Source organism: Anabrus simplex, chromosome 6 (assembly GCF_040414725.1).
Source record: "Anabrus simplex isolate iqAnaSimp1 chromosome 6, ASM4041472v1, whole genome shotgun sequence".
Lineage (NCBI taxonomy): Eukaryota > Metazoa > Arthropoda > Insecta > Orthoptera > Tettigoniidae > Anabrus > Anabrus simplex.
In genome coordinates, this window is record NC_090270.1 from 190111444 (window position 1) to 190138944 (window position 27501).

The window sequence follows — 27501 nt, forward strand, 5'->3', positions numbered from 1 at the left end:
CGTAATTATTACGACTGAATCGTAATAGCTGGCATCTCTGTATACAGTGGTACCTCGATTATCCGTTCCTGGAAACTACGTTTTCCCGGATTATAGTTCAAATTACATGGTCCCGCAAGCATTGTAATTAAATCACGTTAAAAAATCCTGCATTGTCCGTTCCTCGAAGAAACGATTTCCCGGATCAACCATCGAGAAATTTCAGTCCCATCAACACTAAATCCTCAATCACGCGTTTTTCAATAAACTGTATCCCACGAAAGGACGACTATGGCATATTTATGGATCTTATCATTGCGATAAATAGAGCAAGTACTGTACTGGAAAAGCGATCGGTGGTGAACTTGCATAAGGGACCATCTTAGCATCGCGTTCGGGTGGTATTGTTTAGAGAATCTCGGAAATCATAAAACAGAAAGGGGCTGCAACAATTGTAAGGAGACACAGCGCATTTTGACAGCTCTACTTGAATCAATAAGTTAATATAAAGAACCACCTAATCGATACTTTATTTTATGCCTTAGGCAAAATAGAATATATATTAACACTTATAGGACATGTTTCGACCACTTAGTGGTCATCATCAGCTGTATAAAGAGGAAACTAAGATGAAAAAACATTAGGACAATAAGCACAAGTCTGGCGACAGACCCTCTGGATGGCGCAGAACAAACATCTTTTCCAAATAAGAACGAGAGGCAAGACGTTCTGATCTGATGTCCACCATCTTATAACAAAGGAGTCACCAAAGAACTTTTACCAAACAGTCAACACAGTGATTTTTTCCTTATAACCTAATAGTATTACTTGTGCTTATGGTCCTAATGTTTTTTCATCTTAGTTTCCTCTTTATACAGCTGATGATGACCACTAAGTGGTCGAAACATGTCCTGTAAGTGTTAATATATATTCTATTTTGCCTAAGGCATAAAATAATCGATTAGGTGGTTCTTTATATTAACTTCTTGATTATACTCATCGATACGGTCATGAAATGGACAACTTGTAATAGCTCTACTTGAAGACGGAACGAGTTTAGTCAGATGTTCCCACTTCACTTTTTTCGATTGTAATGCCGAACAGGTTTTCGGCACTTTCTTCAGGTCACTGTATAGTAACTGGGCTTTTAGGCAGGAATCAAAACTGCTCCTTCTTAACACAAATCTAGTATTTTAGTATTATCATATACAATTATGTTATAGAGACCAGAACAGATGTTGCACCTTACATTCAAAAAGCTTTCTTTTTCTTTTTAATATTTTGTTTTATGTGGCACCAACGCAGGTCTCATGGCGACGATGGGACAGGGAAGGCCTAGGAGTGGGAAGGAAGTGGCCGTGGCCTTAAGATACAGCCCCAGCATTTGCCTGGTGTGAAAATGGGAAACCACAGAAAACCATCTTCAGGGCTCCCAATAGTGCGGTTCGAACCCACTATCTCCCGGATGCAAACTCACAGCTGCCATGGTAGGTCTTGGGATTGCCCATTACTGTTTTGGTCCTAGTATAGGACTGGGAATTTTATGTTTTCGTGTTAAAATGTCAAAAACCACAGTAGTTTTATTTGCACACGTTACATTTAAATGGTTTGTATCATTTCCATTTCATACTGACATGTGCAGCGAGCGCGCTTTCCAGCTGAGTTCAAGGTCACGAATAATCGTAATTTCTGAAGTTTGATGAATTTTTTTTTTCAATATGATAGGATTAGTGACGGGCAGAATTGAATATAATGCATTCGAGAACTTTTGAGAATAGATACTTACATTCGAAACCATGTTCTCGAGTTCAACATAACCCTTAATAAGAGTCAATGTAAGCCTAATTTACATGGTACAAGATTTCCAGAAACTGACTACGAACAGTACAGCAGAGACCAAATTACAATGGAAGCTAAAGAAAAGAAGGGATTTTGCCATCATGTAGGGCACTTTTGTATATAATGTGCTTTATTTTATTAGATGAGAAAATTGAAAAGTACTTGTGGTCGATTGTCGTATGGCTAGGCGTTATTAGATTTTTCAAAGAGTTTGCCTAATCAAAGTTGCTGAACTGAAAGAAGTTTTCACAGGAAGCTGAAGAAGTTTCTCCTATAAAATTGAATATAAAGTATTGAGATTTTGAACTCGTGTACTGGTAATTAATGTTTGATGCTGGTTTCACAGTCTAACTTGCCTGCCTCTCATCCAGAGGGCCCGGGTTCAATTCCTGGCCAGGTCAGGCAGTTTTACCCGGATATAATGGCTGATTCCAGGTGCACTCTACCTACGTGATTACCTTTAGCTGAGGAGCTATCTAATGGTGATATGGTGACCCCGGTCTAAAGAGCCAGGAATAACGGCCGAGAGGAATAGTCACACTGACCATGCGTGAAATATACTTAAACTTCAAAGACGCTTCAAGAAGACTAAGAATCATGATGTGGAATATAGAAGGGCTAAAAAGTGCAATGAATATGAGCCCGGAAAACTTCCTATTAGGGTACGATATAGCAATTCCATTGGAAAAAATATCACTGACGACTGGCAACACCCAGACTTCTATGGTTTTCATCTTACAGCTAGACAGGGAGAAAAAGGTAGACCTTCTGGGGGAATAACTATCCTCCTAAAACTACACCTAACCCCAATATTATCAACAAGGCAACAGAACCATACCCTACTATTGGAAATAGGCGGCCTCATAACTATAGTCGCTTACTTCCAACCGAACATAACAGCAATCGACATAATGGACGAGCTAGGCCAAATGATCACTCAAAGCAAGCAAGATAAACCAATAATTATAGCAGGTGACCTTAACTGTTGATTGGACATTCCGAATTACAAAGCAAAGCTAGTCCTCGAGAAACTGGAAGCAGAAGGCTTCATCCTGCTAAACATCCCCACTATCCCTACATACATCTCACATATTGGAAAGAGCACAATAGATATTGCACTTACGAAAGGACCAATAACAGGCAACATGACTACAATATGGACAGCAAACCAAGCCGTGATTAGGAAACACCAATTGAAATACGTATCCAAGGGGAGTGGGAAAAACCACAGGAAAAGACAATTCACCCTCTTTCAAGGAAAACAGATTATGTTAAAGCTATGCTAGATTCAACAACATATCTAGACACAATAGATAATTCAAGACTGGATGATGCAACAGGAATAACAGAAAAAATCCAACAAAAGGCTGCCATTCTGCGGACCACAAGAAGAACAAAAATATGGTTTGATAGTGAGTGCTATAGGCTGAGGAGGGAGACCCTAGATAAATTACAACTAATAAGGCAGAACTTGAATAATCAAAGTCTAATATACATACACAATGAAAAGAGGAAACTACAAAAGATTTAAAGTAATAAACTTCATGGTAGGGCTCCGTATTGAGTTAAGACTTAACTTAAAAATGAGTACAATTTTATTGTTCCACCTTCTCAATACTTGAAATCATTTAACGTTTTTTAAAACATTATAGGTACTAGTTTCGGTCCGTTTTTTGGACCATCATCAGCCTAGCCAAGAATACAAGCAAAGACATAATCTAAAATAAAATGATGTGGATGAAAAGGGGGGATGGGATGGTAATGGAATAACATATAAAAGTAAAAACCTTATACAATGTTACAATAAATGCGGCCAGAACAAATTACAATTAACAGAAGTGTAAAAGCATCGTGATGTCATTTTAAGTCACTTGATGACAAAGTCTTGGATTAACGGTTGAACTTGTGTTGCACACTTAAAATCGAGTGAAATCTTATGTGAATTCTTGTGTTTCTGGAAGGTTCTAGAAGCAAGTTCCACAGTGGCGCAGAGGGAATAATCCACTCTGTCTGCTGCACTCATTCCTGCAGCTTGTCCACAAATAGCACAAGGTGAGTACCCGTTATTTTGCCCCCTTCCCTTTGTTTTTCTTCTATAAGATCTTTCGCGTTAATTCCGTTTTGTTCTTCAGGTTCATGGGTTCTGACTGAATTGAGACTACCTTAAAACAGCAATTATTTACGCTACATAAAAACGAGTCCAGCCTTCTCAATTCGTCAATTCTATACTGGTCATTTTGGATTATTCCCTCTGCGCCACTGTGGAACTTGCTTCTAGAACCTTCCAGAAACACAAGAATTCACATAAGATTTCACTCGATTTTAAGTGTGCAATACAAGTTCAACCGTTAATCCAAGACTTTGTCATCAAGTGGCTTTAAATGACATCACAATGCTTTTATACTTCTGTTAATTTTAATTTGTTCTGGCCACATTTATTGTAACATTGTATAAGGTTTTTGCTTTTATATGTTATTCCATTACCATTCCATCCCCCTTTTCATCCACATCATTTTATTTTAGATTATGTCTTTGCTTGTATTCTTGGCTAGGCTGATGATGGTCCAAAAAACGGACCGAAACTAGTACCTATAATGTTTTAACAAATGTTAAATGATTTTAAGTATTGAGAAGGTGGAACAATAAAATTGTACTCATTTTTAAGTTAAACTACAAAAGAACACTGAAAGAAAAGAAACACGCCTACTTAGAATCGGAGGACAAGAAGCTAGTAGAGGAAGCAAGAAAAATCCGTTCATAGCCCTAAATCCAAAGAAACAACAACAAACGCACTATATAGACATGGAAAACTGGGAATCACACTTTAGTAAGATTCTCAACACCGAAGGTCCAACGCACCCCACAAAAGATCTACATATCATCACTCCACATACACAAATAGACTGGGTACCCCTGACCATAGAGGAAATTAGAATCGCTATAGACAGCATCAAAAACAAGAAAGCCGCAGGTCCGGACGGGATCTATAATGAATATGTAAAAGACACTGCACACCTGCTAGCCCCTATATGGACAATATTATATAGCAAATGTATAGAAACTGCTTCCATTCCCGACCAGTGGAGAAAGTCAAATGTAAGTTCTACATATAGGCAAAGGAGACTCAAGAGATCCCAATAAGTACAGAGGCATGGCACTGGAAAACTGCCCCTTCAAAATATTCACCAAAATTATAACAGGAAAAATAAATGAGGAAATAAACGAGCATCTGCCAGACAACCAATTTGGGTTTAGGAATGAACGATCTACCCTAAACGCTATTGAACTCCTGCTAAACCAAATCTGGGATGCCTTAGAAGACAACAGAAAATATTACACCATCTTCACAGATTTTACCAAGGCTTTCAACCTGATAAACAGGAAGCTAGTGATAGACAAGCTTAAGGAGACACTAGGCACGAACAACATATAGGCCAATCTCATCACATCAATACTGCAATGGAACGAAGTACGAGTTTCGGATAACCTCACTATCAGATCCAATAGCTCAATCAAACGGGGTCCTAACAGGGTGACCCACTGAGTCCTTTGCTGTTTATAGTTTCAACCGCAGATATCCTAAGAATTACCCAAAAGGAGGGAGTATTTTCTTGCGCGTATGCGATGACATTGTAATTGGCTCAAGAGACATAACAAAACTACAGCAAACTGTAAATGACATGCAGAATTGGTGCTCCAGAAACAAGCTGTTCATAAACATCTCAAAAACAGACACCATGATCTTTAGAAAAGGAGGAAGAGTACCCGCCTCAGCAGAGATCTTCATTCGGGATAAAAAAAATTAAAGATAGTACCAGACTTCAAATATTTAGGCATCACCCTGCAATCGAGCGCATATTGTTTCACAAAACATGTCACAAAAAAGATGGAGATCACTCAGTCTGGAGACAGCAATGTTGCTATTCAGAGTAAAAAATTCTTCCAATAATGATTTATGGCATTGAAATTATCTGGTCACATTTAACAATGAGGAACCTATCAACCTTGGAAAGGGTGAAAGCGAACTATATAAAGGTGATAGGTGTATCAAAAACAACATGATCTAGACTTGTATATCTGCTGGCAAGGGAATAATTTCTCGTAGAAGATCTCAGGACAAGTATGCCCCTACCGAACACCGGTGCTTCAGAGAAACTTCTGGCAAAACTGACGGAGAAGAGAGAAGAAGTCCAACCAGACTTCTATGGCACAGGGGCAATGATAGATCGCTCATGGACAAAAGCTAATTTTGAATTAAGACATGTCATTACAAGATTAGCAGTGCACGGTTTTCATCACCTACTCTGCAAATCAAAATACTTCCATGACCCAAGTATAGACTGTGAGTGTACACTATGTGGAAAAACGTGTGAACAGTACCACATTGAATTCTGTACAGGAAGAACAATGTCTATAAGTGATTATGCAAATATGTAACCCATCAATGTAATCTATATTCTCAGTTATGGCTATTTGGCTGCATTAAATATATATATTATTAAATATACTTAAAAATAAGGGTTTGGCATTCAACAGCCACAGTTATCAAAAGAATGCTTCCAGTCGCATTCGAAAATACAACTCGTAACATACACGCTAGTTATCAGCTGGTGGTTTGCCACGCTTTCAACAACATGGCTTTATTCAGGAGTGGATTCTGCTACACATACACTAGCTGGGAATATCTGCAGGCCTTTGGGCTGAGCAGCAGTCGCTTGGCAGGCAAAGGCTGATTGGGTTGTAGTTTGGTTTGTTTTAGGAGTGTTTGTAAGATTATAATTATACATTTAATTTTTGGTGATGTTTAGCCAAATTGTTGGTTTTCATTCATTCCCGGATTTTCCGTTTTCCCATGCTGTATGTTTTATTTTCATGGTTCCTCCAAAACGGAGAATTGAGGCTCCACTGTACCATATTTACTCATGTATTAGACCCCCCCCCCCTTGGCTTTTCAAGACAAAGAAAATGAAAATAATAAATCTCACATACAAGACCCCCCAACGTAATTCGTCAGAGAACAACAATGATTCCACTTCGAAGCAGGTACAAGCCTTATGCAGCTCTGATGTTAAAACACAAATTTGTTAATAGTTTCATCCGTATGACCCACGCAATGAAAACACGCCTCAAAGTCATATGGTACATCTATGTTTCGTAGTTAAGAAATGTCCGCCTCCATAGCATAGGCCTACTGCAACTCTGATGACGTTACACAAATAGGTGAATAGTTTCGTGTTCGACCCACACACTGCAAGCATGCATCAGTCATGTATATATGTCTGTGTTTTGTAGTTAAGAATGTCTATCAGCATAATGGTTAGGACAATTAGCTGCAGTTCACGGGAGCCTGAGTTCGATTCCCGGTACCATATTGCCAGAGATTTACGAATGGCAGGAAGGTTGATTTGCAGTAAAAATAGTACATGCAACTCCCTTCCACTGGGGACCTGTCTTAAAAAAAAAAAAAAGAGTTGCACCACTTCGGGATGAGGAAACAAGTTTACTTTAGTTAAGAAATATTCACGGTTGTTGCTAGGCCTATTAATATAGGCAGGCGAGATCATTAACACAGTGTTAGTTTAATATCTCGTAACTCGGGCCAATATACAGTTTTTTAGGAGATAAGTAGGTTTAAAACGTGATAAAAACAATGCAATCACAATTGTTTTACTCTCCAACATACCTAACAAATAAGAATAATATTGATTTTTTTTTATGTCCCTACTTACTTTCAGCGCTTTTCGGAGACGCCAAACAAAACATATTAGGGTACGCATTAAAAAATGGGAGATAACAAACATACAAAATTAAACATTATGATGATAAAATGCATTACCGCCACACCAGTAGATATCCATGCGGCAAACTTTCCTGTTATTTACTTTTATTCTTTCCGTCGTAGAATTTTGGCACTATCCGGGTGATAGCATACCTAACCTAAACAATGTGTTCTCTCTTATCTCATTACAGCTGTTTACGTAAATCCTGATGTGATAAATGGAGAGAACAAGCATGAAATATACTTCAAAATAAGGGTTTGGCATTCAACAGTCACAGTTATCAAGAGAATGCTTCCAGTCACTATGCATTATATTCGGAAATACAACTCGTAACATACATGGTAGTTATCAGCTGGTGGTTTGCCACGCTTTCAACAACACGGCTTTATTCAGGTGTGGCTTCTGCCACACATAAACCAGCTGGGAATATCAGAGACCATCTCCAGAAAACATTTGGGAATAGCTTCACACAGTCTGGACTCTATAATCGGGAACGAAACTATTTATAAAAGGTTAAAAAAGACGGGACCTCTAATGCTCTCGGTCTCAACTGCAATGCATGGCTGACGAGATAGCAGTGAAGATGATGTCACTTGGAATGACGACACGCCAGTAACAGGGAAAATAGCGGTGCAAGACAATCAAAATAAAAGCAATGATCAGGTTTACTGTGTGATAGGCCTACTGCTCAACTGAGAAGAGACAAATGACTGGCCATTGAGTTATTTTGTATCAATATTGCATAATATGATAATACGATACCCTTATCCCTTTTCTCTACGGGATCAAGTATGAAGTGAGACGAATCTTCGTAGCAAGTTTTTATGACCGTATGTCCTTCCTGACATCGACCCCATCAGAGGAATTAATGAGATGAAACTAATGACGTGATATGAGTGACTAAAACGGATTACATTTACTTTATATGTAGAACTAAAAGTCGTGTTTCGCCATTTATTGACTTTTTACATTTAGAAAGACTGCCTTCCAATGAAAATAGCCAGTATAACTCAAATACATTCATAAATTTGTTAAAGAACAGTGTAGAATATTTACATATACAATTTATAGCCTAGAAGTCATGCGTTTACTACACAAAATTTGAGGTTATCGCATATTGGAGCCCCCTTTACATTTTTTGGTTGTAAAAGTGGGGGGGGGGGGAGGGGTCTAATACGCAATTAAATATGGTAATAATGTGTCAAATGATATGCTAAACCTCTTTTCAGAGTGTCATGAATTGCTTTCATTCGTATTGGTATGTTGCCATGCCACCTGAGTCTGAACATGTATGTGTGAAATCCCTTTGAGATTACCGATCACTTTTAATAGCTATTCCTACAGGCCCAATTGTGACAAGTGCAAACAATATTCCTTATAAGTAATTTCCTATCTAATATTGTTACAAAAAAAAAAAGGATGTGTCATTACAGTGCCCTGTACTAACACACTATACTATGTTGAAGTTTATGAAAATATTGTCAATAAATGTTTGTGTGATCAAGTGATTTAAATCTGTGTCTCCTGACTGAAGTCAAAATAGGACTACAGAACAGCAATAAGAGCATCTTCAACAACTCACTTGTTTCATTATATGGAGATCCAGTACTACACAGGTAAGTGATGAGGCATCCACATCTTCCATTAAAAAGTTATTTACAGCAGAGTACCATTCCTACAAAAATAGAAACTGCTAGTTTTTTAGCTGGCATGTAATTATTAATAATAATAATAATAATAATCGTATGGCCTCAGCTACCGTGTGCAGACATTTCGATATGACGCCATCTGGCTGTCTGCTCATCAATTTCGACGTTCCGTTTTACTCTAGGACCACTAGATGGCAGACAGAGTAAACCGGATCTCTCTTGGGCGTCTATGGCTGAGATTTAATGAATTTTGTCGGGTAAATACCAAATGTATCACCAGAGATCTTTTACATGCTGACATCGTACGACATGGAGTGTCGAATGGACTCTTTTCCACCCTTCAAAAATCCGACTACCTCTGCCGGGTTTGAACCCGCTATCTTGGGATCCGGAGGCTGACACTCTACCACGAATATCACGAGTGGGTGGGTGGGGGGGGGGCAAGTCAGTCCGAGCCAATGCCAAGTCTTGCTGAAGTGTTGTTGCATTCAAGATGGCAGCAAAAGCTATTTTCTCCACTGTTTAATAGGTTCCAGTGGAAAAAGTTTTCATATTTTTCTCTCAAATTTTTCTAATGTTTTCTAATTTAACATGTTTTCTTTCCTTGTCCCCTGCAGAAACATATTAATGAGGTTTTACTACATAAAAACACTGATACAACATTTTTCCATAAATGTAATGTATTACTTATTATTTTGTTAAAAAATGAAGTTAACTCTAGGCATGGTTTACTATTTAGACAAATACAGTAAAACCTCATTAAGGCATTACTGCAGGGGACAAGGAAAAGAATGTGTTAAGCAAGAAAACGTACTAATGAATATACGAATAAAAACTATCCAACAGGGATACGTAAAAACTAGATAAGATTTTTTCCGACATGAGGGCATTTTACATTGTGTATCCGCTGGTACAATGAAAACTGTAGGCCTATCTACCATTTCTAAAGATGATAGGAAGTATTAAAAGGTGTGAAAAACATGAGAGAACAAATATGAAAACCTTTTCTGCTGGGGATTATAAAATAACAAGTACCGGTACATTGAACGGTGTAAAAAACACCAAACAAATACGAAAACAAGTGCACAAGGACTAACAAAAAATTTGAAGTATTACTGCGGATCACATTTCCTTCTGAAACAAATGTTAGTAGAAGTCTTTTATTTCGGAGCAGTGTGTTATTAAACATTATTTTCTGGTCAGACTCTTAGACAAAGAATTGGAGATTAACTCGACCATGTGCAGATGCGAGGAATGACTTTGACCGCCATTTTGAATCAAACAAAACTTCAACCAACTTGAGTGATCCAGTCGAAACTCGAAGGTGCGAGTTTCAACATTCGCGACCTCCAAGCGCTTACGCCAGTCCTCTTTCTGACAGATTTTCATTTTGTTTTCATTAACTTTTTAAAGAATTTCATATTTTCTGTATCCATAACTAGGCTATCACAAGACAAATATGCACCACGCTAGTCAATTTCACACGATTATGTTCCTAATCCAGATATAGGCTACCGTATCACGCGGCAAAGATTAGCTTCAATTCACTGTACCACTCAACACAAAATACTTTTCTACCCTCTGAAATACAAACACAAATACGCTCACTCTGCTATTCAGCAATCTTGCTGCTTACCAGCAAGCAAAACTGAAGTGCAACTTATCCTTTGACGTTCAGGAAAGCTTTTTACCCGTAATCATGCCAAGTGTGGCAATGGCTTTTACCCGATTGGAAATCACGGTTCTTTCAGATCTAGGAAAAATGTGATCGTACTAAGCGGTAATAGCAAAAATTTGTGACGTGATAAGGGAGGTATTTTTATATAGATTTAATACAATGAGAATCAGGGCTTTGAATTTACAACATGTCAAGCGGGAAAACGTGTTAATGAGGAATGCACTAACGAGGTTTCACTGTATATTTTCCTTGTAGAAAGAAGGTATCAGCAAAAGAAAGGGATGTGCAATGAAAGGGATGAAAATGAAAAATTCTTAGGCCATGTAAACCTAATATCAACAGTTAAAGACAACGATAGTTGACTAAGGGAGGTCAGAGACGGAAGCGAACTGGCAATAGTAACTGAAAGCAGTGCCAAACTTGTCTAAGGTTCTGGAGGTCAGTACTTCATGTTCCCAAGTTTAGAGCTTTTGGGGAACTTGTAGGACTGTACAGCCCCTCACAAAACTTCAGAGCCATCTCACATTTAGGAAAATATGGCAGTTAACAGAATTATCATTTTACTGCCTAGTCCCGAATAAACTCGCTGATATTAGATTTGTCTCACAGGGTAAGACGTACCCCAGACCTTGGTTAAGATAGTAGTGTCGGTTAACTTTCATACTACTATTATTCCATAATCTTTAGCACTTGAGTGCATTATGCATATATTACAAATTCTGAGATTTCTTTGACCAAAATGAGCAAACTTGATGCACATAAAAATCTTGATCCTGCTTATTCAACATGTTTCTCAGTTTAAGTTCACAACTTCAAAATAATAGAACTTACCTCATCCTCAGAACAAGGTTGATGGGTGTTACTGCAACATTCTGTGGCATCTCATAATACTGGTTCTGTTGGGACATATCAGCCATGTTCTCACCAACCCTTGTTCCAGAGCCAGAGCCTGTACCACCACTGCCCTCATTGTCAGTCAAGTCTTTTTCACTACCTGAGGAGCCCACGGTCTCAATGTTGTTCATGGGTTTCTCTCGGCACTAGAAATACAGTATGAAATATTCCATATAATCAGTGCACAAGATTATAATACAGTATATGAAAATATGTTACAAAACAAGGTTCAACCTAATACATTCTTTTATGCTGTTAAAAATTAGGTCAATGCTTCAAATAAATAGAAAAATAGTAATGTCTCACTGTTTATACGAGGATAGTTGTGGTCAGAGTAGCAAGAAGAGTGCACTGTAATGTGTCAGCTCAGTGACTGTTTACACACAACAGAATACCAAAACTAGTATATAGTGGTTTTTGGTGGCATCAGTTTTCTAGTTTCTTTCTGCACATTTAAAAATTGCGTCCATAGCAGCGAACCATTTCACACTGCAAATGTATAAAAAGGCTGAACTGGAGCTTGATTACTTTAAATTTCTGCATTTTCAAATATTCTTGATCATATACACCCTTAACTACCCTGACCTGACAGGAGCAGGGCAAGGGGAAATGGAAATGAATATGATGATGATGTACACTCAACCGCACAAAAATTGGTCGCCACAAAAGATGACTTTCTTTCAAAATCCTCTTGTTTGAAACAGGATGAACAAATTCTACAGGAGACAGGATTCGAAGTATCATATCATCGGCCATCAGCTAGCCACAGTTTAGATTATCTTCGCGTTTCGAAAATGTATAAAATTAAATATTTCTTTGCCTTCCAATTTTTTTCCAGTTGAGTGTACATCTTAAATGTTTAAACACGAATCATTAATATATATATTCTAAAGTAATCTTATCAATGATGATGATTTATGGTATTGTAAAGGTGAAATATTTGGCGTAAGGATTTCGCAAGTTAAGAATTCTGCAGGTTGGGAGACGTTTCATCCAGTCCTCTGTAGTCATACTCTCAATGGCATCATGCAGCAGTTTCTCAACATCGGCTATTTTAAAAGTTTTGTTGCAATCAGGTACCTCACCTTTGATTTGTGCCCACAGTAGTTTTATAGGGTTGTATGGAAGCAAACAAATGACCTTATAACCCATTTCTTGTGCTATTCTGTCAAGTTCATATATTTTTGGTGCATTCTTCATTTCGGGTTTATTTAACAACTCATCCCTGGTTTCTTCTACTGTGATAATCCAAATTTAGCGAGTGTTCCTCACAGTAAAATAACAATTTATACTCGTTCAGAAATCCTGTTCCAGTTGATCCAAAATGAAGTACGATCATCCTACCTGCTCTTCCCACTGGCACCTTTAGTCCAACTTGTTCACGCAAATCTTGCCAAATCATTTTCCTGCTGTGATTTTGGTTCACAAATGTTTCATCTAAATAAAATATAGGTCTACCATGAGCGTCATTCTTTACAGCATTCATTTTATGAAAGAATTTTGCAGGTGCACAAGCTATATTTAGTCTTTCCATCAAAAACCTTCGTCCGTGATTGCACTTTCTATACCTAAAACCCACACTTCTCAAGATACATAAGTGGTGGTTGTGATTTTTGTTTTTAGAGGAAGTATGAGGTAATTATCCTCTCTGAACAAGTGTGGAAAAGAAATTTAAAATAAAACAAAATTATTTATCAAGCAAAGAAATTTTGAAATGAATGACAACGTAAAACTAAAATTATTGTATTAGTATAAGCTGAAATGGTCACTAACGAATCAAAAGGGAACTTCAGTTCCCTGAGCAACAGAACACTTGAAATTTACACACCCTCGATTAATCCACTGTCACACACGAAGCGGATGACGAGATTTGATGATTGGCTAGTATGCGTTCAAGTATCTCCTGCAGGCCGAGGCTCTGTCTCAGGCCAAAGAGAACGGTGCATCTGTGAGAATGTGTGTCATGGTGAAGGCAGCATCACAAGAAAACACTGGGGGGGGGGGGGGGGAGGGTCTTCACTCTTTAGGAGATAAAGAGTGTGTAGACCGTTCGTGACCTATCCTCAGCCCACTACAGCCCCTCTCCGCGAAGGCCGGGAAGATGACCACCACATGGTAGTTTTCTTAATTCCTCGCAGCTTATTGGGAGTTCGGATAGCTAGCCACTTCAATTCCCAGGACGCCAAGCTGTTTCAACATAGCTGAGAAATATATTTAGCAGGTACATTCACAGGACTTGAAGGTAAAAGTACCGCTTCCTTTGCAGCTTCATCCTTAAGTTCGTTTCCTACAATCCCAATGTGGTTTGGAAGCCAAGCAAAAGAGATTCTGGTGCCAGAATACACATAACTTGGCTAGAAGGTTATGAATCTGCTGCACTAGTGGGTGTTGCGAGGAACAGGCTTCAATAGACTGCAGAGAACTTAACGAGTCGGTACACATTAGAAAATGGTTTCTTTCATTACCAAGTGAAAATTGCAGAGCTTCCGGGATGGCGTAAAGCTCAGCAGTATACATGCTACATACACTAGGAAGCGAGATCTTCATCCTTATATTATCGGTGACGAAAGAGCAACCCACATTTTCTTCGATCTTAGAACCATCCGTGAAGACATGTTTTGCAGCCTGATACTGGTGAACGAAGTCGTGTAAATACCTCTGATAAACAGAGGCATCCGTGTTGACCTTGTGCCCAAGGAGTAGATCTAGCCATATATCCGGTTGCGGAACTAACCACGGAGGTACCTCGCTAGAAGTCCACTCAAGACAAGCACTGACAGCCACATCTAACTCACGACACAAGCTATCAATATGAATCCCATTGGCATTCGGCCAGTCTTGGTACTTCTGGTGGTATTGGGTACTAAAGATGCATTGCTAGCTTGAATGTAGCAGCATTTTCACGAATTTTGGCAGCGTATGTGAGGAGCAACTGCTTCCTCCTTATTTGTAAAGTTGCAACTCCTGCTTCAGTGAGCAGGCTGGGAATGGGGCTAGTATGGAAACCTCCCATTGCCAGGCTAATTCCACTATGGTGAACACTGTCTAAAAGACTCAGCATAGTTCTTGCTGCTGAACCATAGGCCACACTCCCATAGTCCATTCGGGAGGGGACTGTTGCCAGGTAGAAATGTAGCAGCACCGCATGGTCAGCCCCCCACGAAGTGCCAATGAGAAACTAGAGCATGTTAAATCTCTTCATGCAGGCAACCTTCAGCTGACGGATGTGGGGCAGCGACGTTGGTCTCTTATAAAAATGGAGACCCAGGAATCTGCAGGTGTCTGCCACTGTTAAGACACTGTTTCGCAAGTGGAGCTCTGGTTCAGGAGGCACAAGCCAACGTCGACAAAAGTGTACAACTGAGGTTTTCACCGCTGAAAATTGAAAACCATGTTCCAGAGCCCATCTGTTGATTCGGATAATAGCTTGCTGTAGCTGTCTCTCAGCAACCACCATCCTTCTGGAGCTAAGATGTGGAGAGCTAAATCATCTACATACAGCAATGGAACGACTGTGAGCCCAGCAGTGGCAATTATGCCGTTGATGGCGATTGCAAACAGGACGACACTCAGTACAGATCCCTGTGGTACTCCATTTTCTTGAACATAATACTGAGAAAACACAATCCCTACTCGGACTTGAAAGAGCCAGAGGGCCATGAAATTCTCAATAAACGTTGGCAAATAACCCCGAAACCCCCAATGGTGTAGTGTGGAGAGATTCCCACATCACTACGTAGTATCGTAAGCTTTCTCCAGGGCAAAAAACACAGCGACTAGGTGTTCCTTCCGGAGAAAGGCCTCCTGAATGGCACTCTCCAGTCTGAACAGATGATCGGTAGCAGACCGACGAGAGCAAAAACCACACTGGTAGTTAGTCAGGAGACCTTCCTTTTCCATGGCCCACACAAGACACCGGTTAACCATCCTTTCAAATAGCTTATAAAGGCTATTTGAAAGGCATATTCGCCTATAACTATCCAGAATTTTTTTCATCTTTACCTGGCTTGGGAATTAGTATCAGAATTCTCTCACGCCATTGAGATGAAAACACTCCCCCACTCCATATTCTGTTGAATAGGGTGAGGATATCCTTGAGACATCGGTCACTCAAATGTTTAAGCATTTGATAGTGGATTTTGTCTGGTCCAGGAGCCGTGTCCCTCATAGCGCAAGTGCACTCCGCAACTCCCATTCTGTGAAAGGCAAGACAGGAATGCGAAACACTAGAAGTGAAAGAGAAATGGTGTGCCTCTGCCTCGCATTTAATTGGTAGAAATGCAAAGTCGTATCTCTCAGAGATGGATGTATCTGCGAAATATGACACGATGTGGTCTGCAACGACTGAAGGAATCATAATTACATCTCCATTAATGGAGATTCCGGAGACTGAGGGGCGAGTTCTGTACTCCAACAATACGGCAGAGTTTTGTCCACACTTGTGATGACTGTGCCATCATGGAAGGCACATACTTTTTCCACATAGCTTTCTTACTTTCTAGAATTAAAAAACGGGACCTTGAGCGCAGACGTTTAAATGCGATAGAATTGGTCAGCGCACAATTCTGATGATAATGCTTAAAAGCCTATCGACAAACATGTATGGTTGCTGCAATTTTGTCGGTCCAGCATGGGACCTGTTTCCAGCGAGGGATACCAGACAAGGATGGAATCGTTTCCTCTGCAGCTGCCAGAATTGCAGTAGTAATGGACAAAACATGGTCATCAACGCCTCCAGCATATCAGCCATCACTGCGCGTTTGCAAAATTCTAGCCAATTTCCTTGCTGAAGTAACCAGCGCTTGGATACTTCGGACCATCTTTGATTCCAGAGAGATAGAAATAAAACATTACTAAACTATCCAAAAATGGTCACTATCACAGAGGTCATCGTGTACTTGCCACCGTAGCAGGGAAACTAGAGCACGGCTGCACAACGTGACATCCAGGCGTGAGAATGTGCCACGTGCGCTGCTGAAATGTGTAGGTTCCCCTGTGTTAAGCATGCAAAGATTGAACTGGTTGATCAGTTTTTAGCACATTTTTAGCTTGTTTTACGTAGACTACTTTAACATCTCCCCCCCACTTATTTCATTGAAGATGGCTCAAATGAGTCAAAACATGTTTGAATTTTATTGCTCCATCTAATGATGGAATTATGTTTTGTATTGAAGAGGAGGATACATTTATTTTTTCCTTTGTAAAGTGAATCCTCCCCCTAGCACAGGAAGATGGAGAACCCTAGAGTGTGTTACGGGTGTTCACGTCTCCCAGCATGAAAAAAGGAGGTAACTGAACAATCAAATCTTTAAGTACATGCATTTCAATATCGTAGTTTGGTGGAATGTACACGTTGCACACTGTCGTCATTACTGGCAATAGAGCGCGAATCACAACTGCACCTAGCTGAGTATGGAGCGGTACTTCGTCGCTGAAGATGTCGGATCGGACTAGGGTACAAACACCCCCCACTCGCCGCGCCATCCACTCTGTCTTTAGAATAAAGACGATATCCTCTCACAATCGTGTCATGTCCAGGTCTCAAACGAGAGGCCTGTAGACAGACTATGAAGGCTGCAGAGATGGATATGAATTGACGTAACTCAGCTAGGCGACAGTGATAACTATAGTACCATTGTGTGGATTGGTAGCGTTACAAAATTAAGACAAGTGCTTGCCCTTATTTCCAAATACTACCGTCCATTGTCTGCCATCCTTGTCGGTGTCCTTTGTGTCATCTCCACCGTCCACGTTAATAAGTGCTTCACTCTCCATTGTCTCCTCAGAAGAGGGACACAAGGTGACTGAACACTCCGCAGACAGTGATCTCATTGAACGGGAATGGTGGACCTTCTTCCTGGGAGAAATAGGTTCCCCAGAATGTGAACAAGCAAGGGGATGATGAGACCCCTCAATCTTGTCCGCTATTTAGGCAGTTTCTGGAGGAGCCTTGGCAGATGATCTGCCAGGCTTTTATGGGGATGCAGTGATTCCCGATTGAGTTGGCAAAAGCTTCTTCTCACACTTCTTTGGGAAGTGCTGGGGCTTCCCCTTTTCCTCCTTTTGGTTCCCAGCTTTGGTAGGAGGGCTGGACAACTTTCTAGCCCTAGTTGGGAAAGTCTTTTCCCCCGGCCAGTTGGGGGGAGGACTTCCCAGCCGAACGTCCCTGGGAAGGGCCCTTCTCAGACCATGTCGGCAATAACAAACTTGTTGAAATCCTAGATGTTGTGGAGAACTTCTTGGGATATTCAGTTTCTATGACTAATGATTCTTGTTTGTGGCTACTAAGACTTTTTGCTGCTTGTGATGTACTGTTAAGTGGTACAAAACTTTGTGGGGAGATCTCTACCTGATTCACTTTTTCTGCAAAGGAAATGGAGAACTCCAGAGCAGCCATAGATTTTAATTTTCTCCGGACATCTGGATAAGAAAGTTTATCCACAGTTCTGATCTGCTGGATCTTCTCCTGTTTAAATATGGGACACTCCTTGGAGATAGGAGCATCCACACCTGTGCAGTTGATGCACACAGGTCGTGGTGTGCAATCGACACTAGCATGCTCGCATTTTCCACTTTTTTGCAGGTTGTTGAGCCTTGACATCATAATAAGGTGTGGCCAAACTTTTGGCAGTTATAACACCTCATTGGTATGGACGAACAGACAGACGATACATTGCAACCTTTATTCTTTTGAATGAAGGATGAAGAACACAGACACCTCTTATGCAACTTGAGGGACACCTTGTTTGTCTGGCCCTACGCCAATGCCAATGCAGCATGTGTAACCCTGAGCGGGTATAGCCCTCGAGATAAACAAGCACACAAGCTCACAAACCAACGTCAAGGTCTTGGTGACTCTAGAGGGGGCAAGGGACTTCTTTGAACCTTGAAAGTTAAATTTTTTTACTAAAGCAAGTCTGACCTCCTTCACTGTTGGATACTCCCCACGATCATAAAACCTAAAGACAGATTTACGCACTACTTCCTTATTGAAATCGTCTAACCAGGATACTTTTTCTCTTTTAAAGTGCTTCTGTGGCATATTTAAGTGGGGCTCATTTTCTTCAGCATTGCCTATAGCCCTTTTAATGTTCTGAACAGTAGTTTTACCTACTCCACATGGGTCTCCAGTCAGTTTCTGAATTTGCTTGTTGCTTGAAATTTACAGTGTTTAAAATGTCTGAATATTCAGCCAAAGTTTGGAAAAATCTGTACATATGTGCAATAATATTTTTACACTGTTTATTGAAGTCTTTCTTGCCAAGTCATTTTCCTGGCCTTCCCGGTGGTGGCGTACGAGGAAAATCCTCATTTTCATTATCAGCATTACACGTAGTAAATCAACCTTAATAAGATCATTGTGTTAAGCAACTGCACGTTCTTGCATCTAGATAAAGCAGGCAAATGAAGGTGTGGTGCAGTAGCGTGGCAACATCACCAGACGAGGGGTGGAGATTGGAGCAGTGGGCCAGTTGACCTTCAGGCCTACAATGATGTGTCATGAAGTATAGTCCACAAGGAAGATGTATGTATTGTGACGGTCTCGTTATGTCTGATGAAGTGGTTTGGACAGGCAATGTCGTATCTTCATGTTAGGTGGCTTTGCGCACATGTTACCCTAGTTTGCAAAATGAAGTTCATTCTACAGATAATAAATTATAGTGCATTTTGTTGTCATCGATACTTGTATTAAAAGGGCACTCGTTATATGAAGTGAATCTAATATAATATTAAATCAGGACATGAACTGTACTACTACATGTGTGTGTGTGTGTGTGTGTGCGCGCGCGCTCCCTCACTTGCTTGAGGGTTAGTCTCTACGTCGACCTCAGAACACAGCATTTCTACCTTGGAGCAACAATGCGCGATATTGTGACCTGTTACACTAGCCATTCAGTCATGCGTTGTATTGTCGCTAACAGACATAAACGTTACCGAGACTACTAAAGTACGTATTTGCCTGTGATATAGGAAAGGACACATAACTAGACAACTTCATTAATATTTTCTGTATGAGTTTCAGCCACATTATTCAAGAGGACTTTGCTGGCCGATTCAACATGAGGACATTACCACTGCCATCGTGATATACAGGCCGTACTGTCGTTCTGATGACGTAGCGCTTTGGGTGGGGCTTGGAGGCGATATGCATCCGCTCCGCTTGAATAACGCACTAGTTTGAATTACTTAAGAAACTGTTAACACCTTATAAAACCAAAAAGTATTCATAAATATTTGTTAGTTCTGACATACAATGCATTTCTTTCCCGGTAACATTCTATTTCTCGCGTATATCCGTTCGTTTCCGTGAGTACAGGCTAACACTTTGAGACATATTCTTGCGATTTCTATCCATTTTCTAGTCAACTTGAACATTCCCATCATACACACTGGTAGAAAACAAGCAACCAATTACCAATACAACATACTACAAATGTAAATTATTTCTGTACCACCAATTCAGTACCTACAAGAAAGATTACGAGTAAGCTAACCTCCAACAATAACAAAACATTTACTGTCACTGTCATGACTCATGAAATTCAGTTACTGTTTTAAAAAATGTAGATTTTTAAACAGCAAATAATGCCTATATAATTATTTTCATATTCAATTTTCATGGAATAGCCCTGTTCCATTGCCTATGATATGAAATTTGATGGGAAAACATCTCAGCAGTGTTATTTCACAATACATTTCTACCTAAAATGGTAAAATGCATAAATAGGACTTGAATTTTCAAATACACCAATAAGTCTGATTACATAAAAATAATACCCATGTTTTTGACATAAGAAATTTTATCTCACCATCTGGACGAGACACACTTATTTCCCTCAGGGTTTAATCTTCAGGAAAGTGGTTGATACACACAACTGTGTTCCACTAGCCATCCGAACGGTGACAACCCTCACCTCACCATCTCGTCCAGGGTGAACTTGAACTATCCTACCCCTGGGCCAACTCTAGGAGAGGGATGTTGCCCTCAGTTAACAGCACAAAAGAATCAACATCAATACGTTGATTGGTATCATGCCACTTGACACGTTTTTGCAATTCCTGCAAGTATTCTCGCTGCCATCTCTGCTACAACCACTGCTGAATTTTCTGCAAATGCTGCCAACGTGACAAGTGGTTATCGGGTTCTCTCAACAAATCTCTTTGCACAGGTTGCATGATTGAGTCACTTAGAAGAAAATGTACTGATGTTAGGACTTCTAAATCATTTGGATCATTTGGCAGGGGAGTAAGGGGACATGAATTTAATACAGCCTCTATATCGCAAAGAATAGTGTAGGTTTCTTCGAAAGTTAGCATGCGTCCCTGTGTTTCAGTCAGCAAATGTCTCTTCCATCATCTTTACAGCTGCTTCCCACAATCCCCCAAAGTGGGGTGACCGGGGAGAAATGAAACTCCACTCTATCTGCTGCTGAGCGAGAGAGGAGGTAATTGTCGTCGTCCCCTTTTCCAAAAAGGACTGGATATCTCGTAGTGCATTGGTTGCTCCAATGAAATTCTTCCCATTATCAGAGAAAAGCTGCGTGCACAAACCTCTTCTTGCCGTAAAGCGTTGCAGTGCACCTAAGAAAGCTTTGGTTGTTAGCTCCAACACTAACTCCAAATGCACTGCCTTGGTACTGAAGCATGTAAATACAGCTACGTAACTCTTGTAAGTATCAATGCGGCCTCTTCTGTGGCTTTCTCTTACAGATATTGGACCTGCATAGTCCACTCCTGTGGTAACAAAGGGTCGAACAACTAACCTGACCCTTTCTTTTGGTAAATCTGCCATGCGTACCTCCGGAACTGTAGGATGGTAACAAAAGCACTTCAGACACCTCTTGACAATCTTTTTCGCTTCTCTTCTGCCGCTGATAGGCCAATATCGTTGTCGAGTTGCATGTAGCAACTGCTCTGGGGGACAATGCTTCAGACAACGATGTTCATTTTCCATGATAATTCTGGTGATGTGATGATTTGCTGGTAGAAGCAGAGGATGTCTCTGTTCTGATGTTAGCTCCAAAAAAAGAAGCCTTCCTCCAACCTTAATCAATCCGTCACTATCCAGAAACGGACTGAGTGACTTTAGAGAACTCTTCTTTGGGAGGTAGTACTTGAGGGAATACTTCTAATTGTGTCCATCTGACTCTCTGTTTCTCTGCTTTACAAGTTTCTTGTATTTCTAGTGAACCTTTTTTCCTTTCTGGTGGTTTGAGTTTGCAATTATAAATGAATCTTTGACAATATGCTACTATACGGCATAACTTCGGAAATGACAAGAATTTTTTCAGTAGAATGCTGGCTGATGTTGCTGTAAACATAACTGCTGAGACCTTCAGCTCTGGTAGTTCTGTTTCAAATTCTCCTGAATGCTCTGGTTATTGACGTTGCGTGTGAAGCCAGGAAGGTCCACTCCACCAAAGCGTTTTGTCTTTGAGTTCTGCTGAAGTAATTCCTCTTGAGAGAAGATCAGCTGATTTTCAGTTGAAGGAACATGCTTCCAGGTGATTGCATCAGTGGCTTCTTGAATCTTTGCAATCCTGTTTGCCACAAATGTCTTCAGCAGCTTTGGGTCAGTGTTGATCCATCCAAAAACAACTGTACTGTCACTCCATAATCTGATCAGACCAATTTATTTTTCCAAAGCACTCACTGTTGTTTTGACAAGTTGTGTAAGAAGAAGGGCTGCCTCAAATTCAAGTCTTGGCAACAAAATGGTTTTTAAAGGAGCTACTTTCGTCTTTGCACAAAGTAAATTGGAAATGTACAGACCACATTGCGTTTGACAAACTGCAAAAATGCAGGTGCCAACAGCCTTCTCTCAAGCATCACTAAATACAAACAAATCAAAAGAGCAAGAGCAATTTCCAGGATTTATGTTTCTCATAATTCTGATGTTTTCAGTCTTTCTAATGACACATAGTACTCGTTCCAAATCTGAAGGGTTCTGGGAACAATGGCTGATCCCATTCACATCCATCTATCCATAAGTGTTGAATCAACAACTTCCCTTTGATCAGTACTGGACCCACGAGTCCTAGTGAATCAAAAATTTGTGCGATTTTGGAGGCGACTTCTCTTTTCGATCTTGGTGACTGCTCTGCCAGCTCAACTCGAAACTGAAGGCAATCTTGCGCTGAGTTCCAGAGAAGTCGAAGAGTCTTACTAGCTTCACCTTTGTCTAAAACCAGTAAAGTCCCTTTGTCGCTTTTGCTCTCCAAATACTGCAAGATCTCTTTGCTGTTGGACCTCCATTTCCTCAAAAACATTCCACCACTCTTGAGAATATTTTGTATTTGCCGCCATAGCCTGATCAAGTCTTCTAGAATATCTCCTCCACTTAAGCATTCATCCATATACAAATCATCGTGAATAGCCTTTGCTGCTGCTGGAAATTCATTTTCATGAAGAGTAACCAATTCATTTGGGCATCTCATGGTATGGTAAGGTGCTGATGCTGTTCCATATGTTACTGTACTCAACTGATAAATCCTCACAGGGGCTGAAGATCCCTCTTTTCACAAAATCTGCTGTAAGGCTTGATCTTCAGAATGGATGAGGATTTGTCAAAACATCTTTTCCACATGTCGTCATGATGTACTTATGGCTGCGAAATCTAAATACAATGTGAAAAAGATCTCGCTGTAAATTAAGTCCCGTTATGAGCTGGCCATTGATTGATGTCTCAAGTGATGTTTTCACCGAGGCATCAAATACCACTTTCTTGATTTTCCGAGGATGACATCCGGCTTGATAGGGAGCCTTACGATGAATCCACCTGTTCTATCTCTCGAAACGGTGTCCGTGAACTGTCTTTCACATATTCATTCTTCCAGAACTTTTCCAATCTGATCTGATAACTGTTGATTGTTGATTGCTAATTTTCATGCATGTTGTTGATCCTTGTTTCTCAAAAACTTCACCGCCTATAATCCAGCCTAATCGGGTGTTTTGCAGAGCTGGTTGTCCTTCAGCTTCATTCTTGGGTGGACCTATGACTATTTTCTAACAAAGTCCTGAACCTATTAATGTGTCTATGTATCCAGGCTTGTTGAATGTAGGGTCTGCCAAGCGAATGTCCTTTGGAATAATAATCTTGTCCTTCTTGATCTTCAACTATGGCAATCGTCCTGTTACAGTTGGCAAAACTAGAAATTCTGCTTCCACCACAAATCCGTCGTTCCTTGAAGCGAGGTGTACTCTCGTAATCCTTTTTGTTTCCACTTTGGAACAATCTACTCCAATGATCTGTGTGTTTGTCTTGACATTCGGTAAACTAAGCTTCTTATACAGACCTTATTTTCTTAGATTCGACTGAGATCCCAGATCCAACACGGCTCGGCATGTTATTCTTCTTTTGTGAGCATCTTTCACATCAATTAAAGCTGCTGACAAAAGTATCTGCTATGTTACTCCTTTCGCCAAGCTCACAATGAGTGAAGCAGGTGAATGCTGAGATTCGACACACAGGTTTATGGGCACTTGGTTTTCTTTAATATTTAGAAATTTCATGATTCGTATTGAAGTGGGATTACAATATTTGAAATTAAGAGGGTTCCTCCTATTCAATACAAAGATGTTTATTAACGTGAAAGAATCGCATATCGTTCACATGAGGTACTAGTTTCGGCAGCAAATATGTGCCATCATCAGCCACAAAGTCAAATCGGGCAAACACAATAAAACCTTAAAACAACTTTAAACACATTATAACACCTGCATGGATGAATATGAAATATGACTTTAAAACAACTTTAAAAACACACTATAACACTTGCACAGATGAATATAAAATAAAATATGGTACACGATGAATTTGAATTTCATTTTAAAATCCGTTAAAATGATGACTCCGTTGTTGTATACCCATGGCAGTTTGTCCAGCTTGTATATATCTTTAGTTTTCTAAAACTTAAATTATGCTGCGGAGTTTAATGTCATATGAAGTTGACACTATGTGTGTTCTGTAGTTTGGTTCCGAAAAATAAACGTAAACATGAACTTGGTTAGATCCAAAGAATTAATTCCCACTTCAATATGGCTTAAGGAACCTGGGGAAGAAATTAAAAGTTGAATTAGGCAAAAAATCGGAAGGAAAGATCAAAAAGAAAAGTCTAGAAAAACCGAGAGAATACTAGAAACGAACTCACCTTGAGCAGCCTGAGTGATCGGCGGACGGAGCTGGACTGAGAGATGCGATTATAAGGTTAAGGGGCGAGGCGGAAGGGAGGAGAGGGGAGGGGTAGAGGCGGAGCAACTATCACGGAGCTAAGGTGGAGCGGAAGGATGTGGTAGTGGGGGTAAATGATGTGGATATGTACTGCGTATGGTTTGAAAGATCGAATTGTTTTTAGGTGGTCTAATATTTCTTAACCATTTAATTAAGAGATCATAAAGAATATTAGATTTCTCGGAAATTTCATTTAAATTATAGTTAGGGTTGAAATATTGATCGCAATGAATGAAACAATTTTCGACAATGTTCATAATTGGCCCTTTGTTTGCTATTTGAAGTATCTCAAAATCATGTTCTATATCAGTAAACTTATGATTAGAGTCGTGAATGTGTTGGCCTATAGCAGAAAACTTGTTATATCTTACTGCGTTGACGTGCTCTGAATATCTGTTTGTGAAGTTGCGTCCTGTTTGTCCCACGTAGGAGGCGATGCAGTCGATACACTTGAATCTATAGATTCCAGATTTGGAAAATTTGTTAAGTGTTGACTGATGCTGAATTATGTGTAATTTCTGCGGTCCTATTATTAGTTCTGAAGAAGATTTTTACGTTATGTTTTCGAAAAACATTGGGAATTTGATGGATACCATCGTTGAATGTAAAAGTAGATGAAACGTTAGTTATAGGTTTTTCTTTTGTGAGAGTAGTCTTGGGCCAGTGTCTAAATTTATTGATTATCTGTTTTATAAATGATCTGCTGTAACCGTTGAATTTGGCAATTGCTCTTATAGTGTTGAGTTCGCTATTGAGGTCTCTTTTAGACATAGGTATCGTGAATGCACGATGAAGCATGCTATTATACGCTGCACGTTTGTGTGTTTGAGGGTGTATGGAATCATGACGAATAGTATTGGCAGTTTGTGTCTGTTTTCTGAAGACTCTATATGAAAGAGCAGATGGATTTCTGAGAATAGTTAAATCCAGAAAATTAATTACTTTATTATTTTCGGACTCAAGGGTAAATTTGATGTGGGGGTCAATGTTGTTTAGTTCTTGCAGGGTAGAGGTTGCATTCTTGATTTCTTCATCCATTATAACAAATGTGTCGTCAACGTATCTGGCCCACATGAGGATGTTTGGAAAAGTATTGCTATTTATTTTTGTATATTCCAGAAAATCTAAATAAATGTCCGATTTTATTTCTCTTCTGAAACTGGTCATCAACAATAATTTCTTTAAATTTGATGAAACCATCTATCAACAAAATGGACTGGCCATGGGATCACTCGCCATCGGTAATTCTTTATGAGCGTTCGTGCTCAAGGGCTCCCCTTGGGGAACTTCTGTCTTCCTTGGTAAGTGCTATTTCTATGTTTTTCTATCATGTTGATTTTCCTTCTAGTGTTTCGGTATTTTCTTGTTTAATGTAACTTTCTATGTTTTAAATTCAACGTCTCGGAGTTTACCCTAGATTCCCGTCTTCACTGATTTCAATTTTCTGAGCGATTGTTTTCGCCAGTCACCGGCATTTGTTATTGACAATATTATTATTTATTTTACGCCCACACTGGATCACTGAAATCAATCTATATACAGTCAAGTCTTATGATAATTGGTTACAAATTTGGTTGATGTTTCTTCTTTTGTTCCCAGAAATGTTTCATTCTCTCTGACCTGGCTGCCCGTTCTTCGTCACTTATGTTGTATTGTTTACGTGTATAGGTCTTCAGTTTAAGTCTCACGTCGTTATTTCTCAGGATCCTCTTCTCTTCTCTGTTTTCAATTTGTTGACTTGTCAAGCCTAATTCATTTAAATCTTCTTGGACTTCTTTGAACCAGTGATTTTTAGTTTTACTTTTCCAAAAGTAGTTGAATAAATGTTTGAGTATCTAGTCTCTGGTAGTCGTAATATGTGACAGAAAAAAGCAACTCTTCTTTTCCGCATTGTATCTATTATAGACTCAGTCTCCTGGTATAAAACTTTATTAGATAGTAATCGCCATTGTCCATCTACTTGGTGTTTTTTGTTAAGAATTGTTCTAATGATTTGTCTATTTTCTGTAATTTATCTGTAGTTGATTTCGTATTCAAATTGAATAAGGTTTCACTAGCATAGGTTGCTTCAGGCTTAATAACGGAGTTGTAGTGTTTAAATTTTGCATTTATCGAGAGAGATTTCTTCTTGTAGGTTGGCCAAGTAATGTGTTGTGCTTGTTTTAATTTGATAATTCTATTTTCAACTGATATTTTCTCTTTTAAGTTCCAAGTTATAATCTCTCCAAGATATTTAAATTTATTAACAACCTTAATTTGTTTGTTATTAGTCAGTGTGATAGGTGATGTTTCCACTTTGACGGATGGCATCATTTCCGTCTTTTCAAAGGAGATTTGTAATCCAATTTTTTGCTGCTATTTGTTCTAATTCTTCAAATTGGAGTTTAGCCTCTTCCACACTACTTGCAAGTAGCGCAAGGTCATCTGCAAATGCTAGACAATTGAGTTTGA

General features: G+C 39.6%; 1 protein-coding gene across 3 annotated transcripts in view; it reads right to left on the reverse strand.

Moving 5' to 3' along the window:
* Positions 1–27501, reverse strand: part of fray (frayed) — a 394936-nt gene that overhangs the window by 41470 nt on the left and 325965 nt on the right. For all 3 annotated transcript variants that reach the window (XM_067150114.2, XM_067150115.2, XM_067150113.2), the window contains one exon: positions 11757–11965. In XM_067150114.2, the coding sequence (XP_067006215.2) occupies positions 11757–11965 (209 nt within the window). The remainder of the gene's footprint in view (positions 1–11756; positions 11966–27501) is intronic.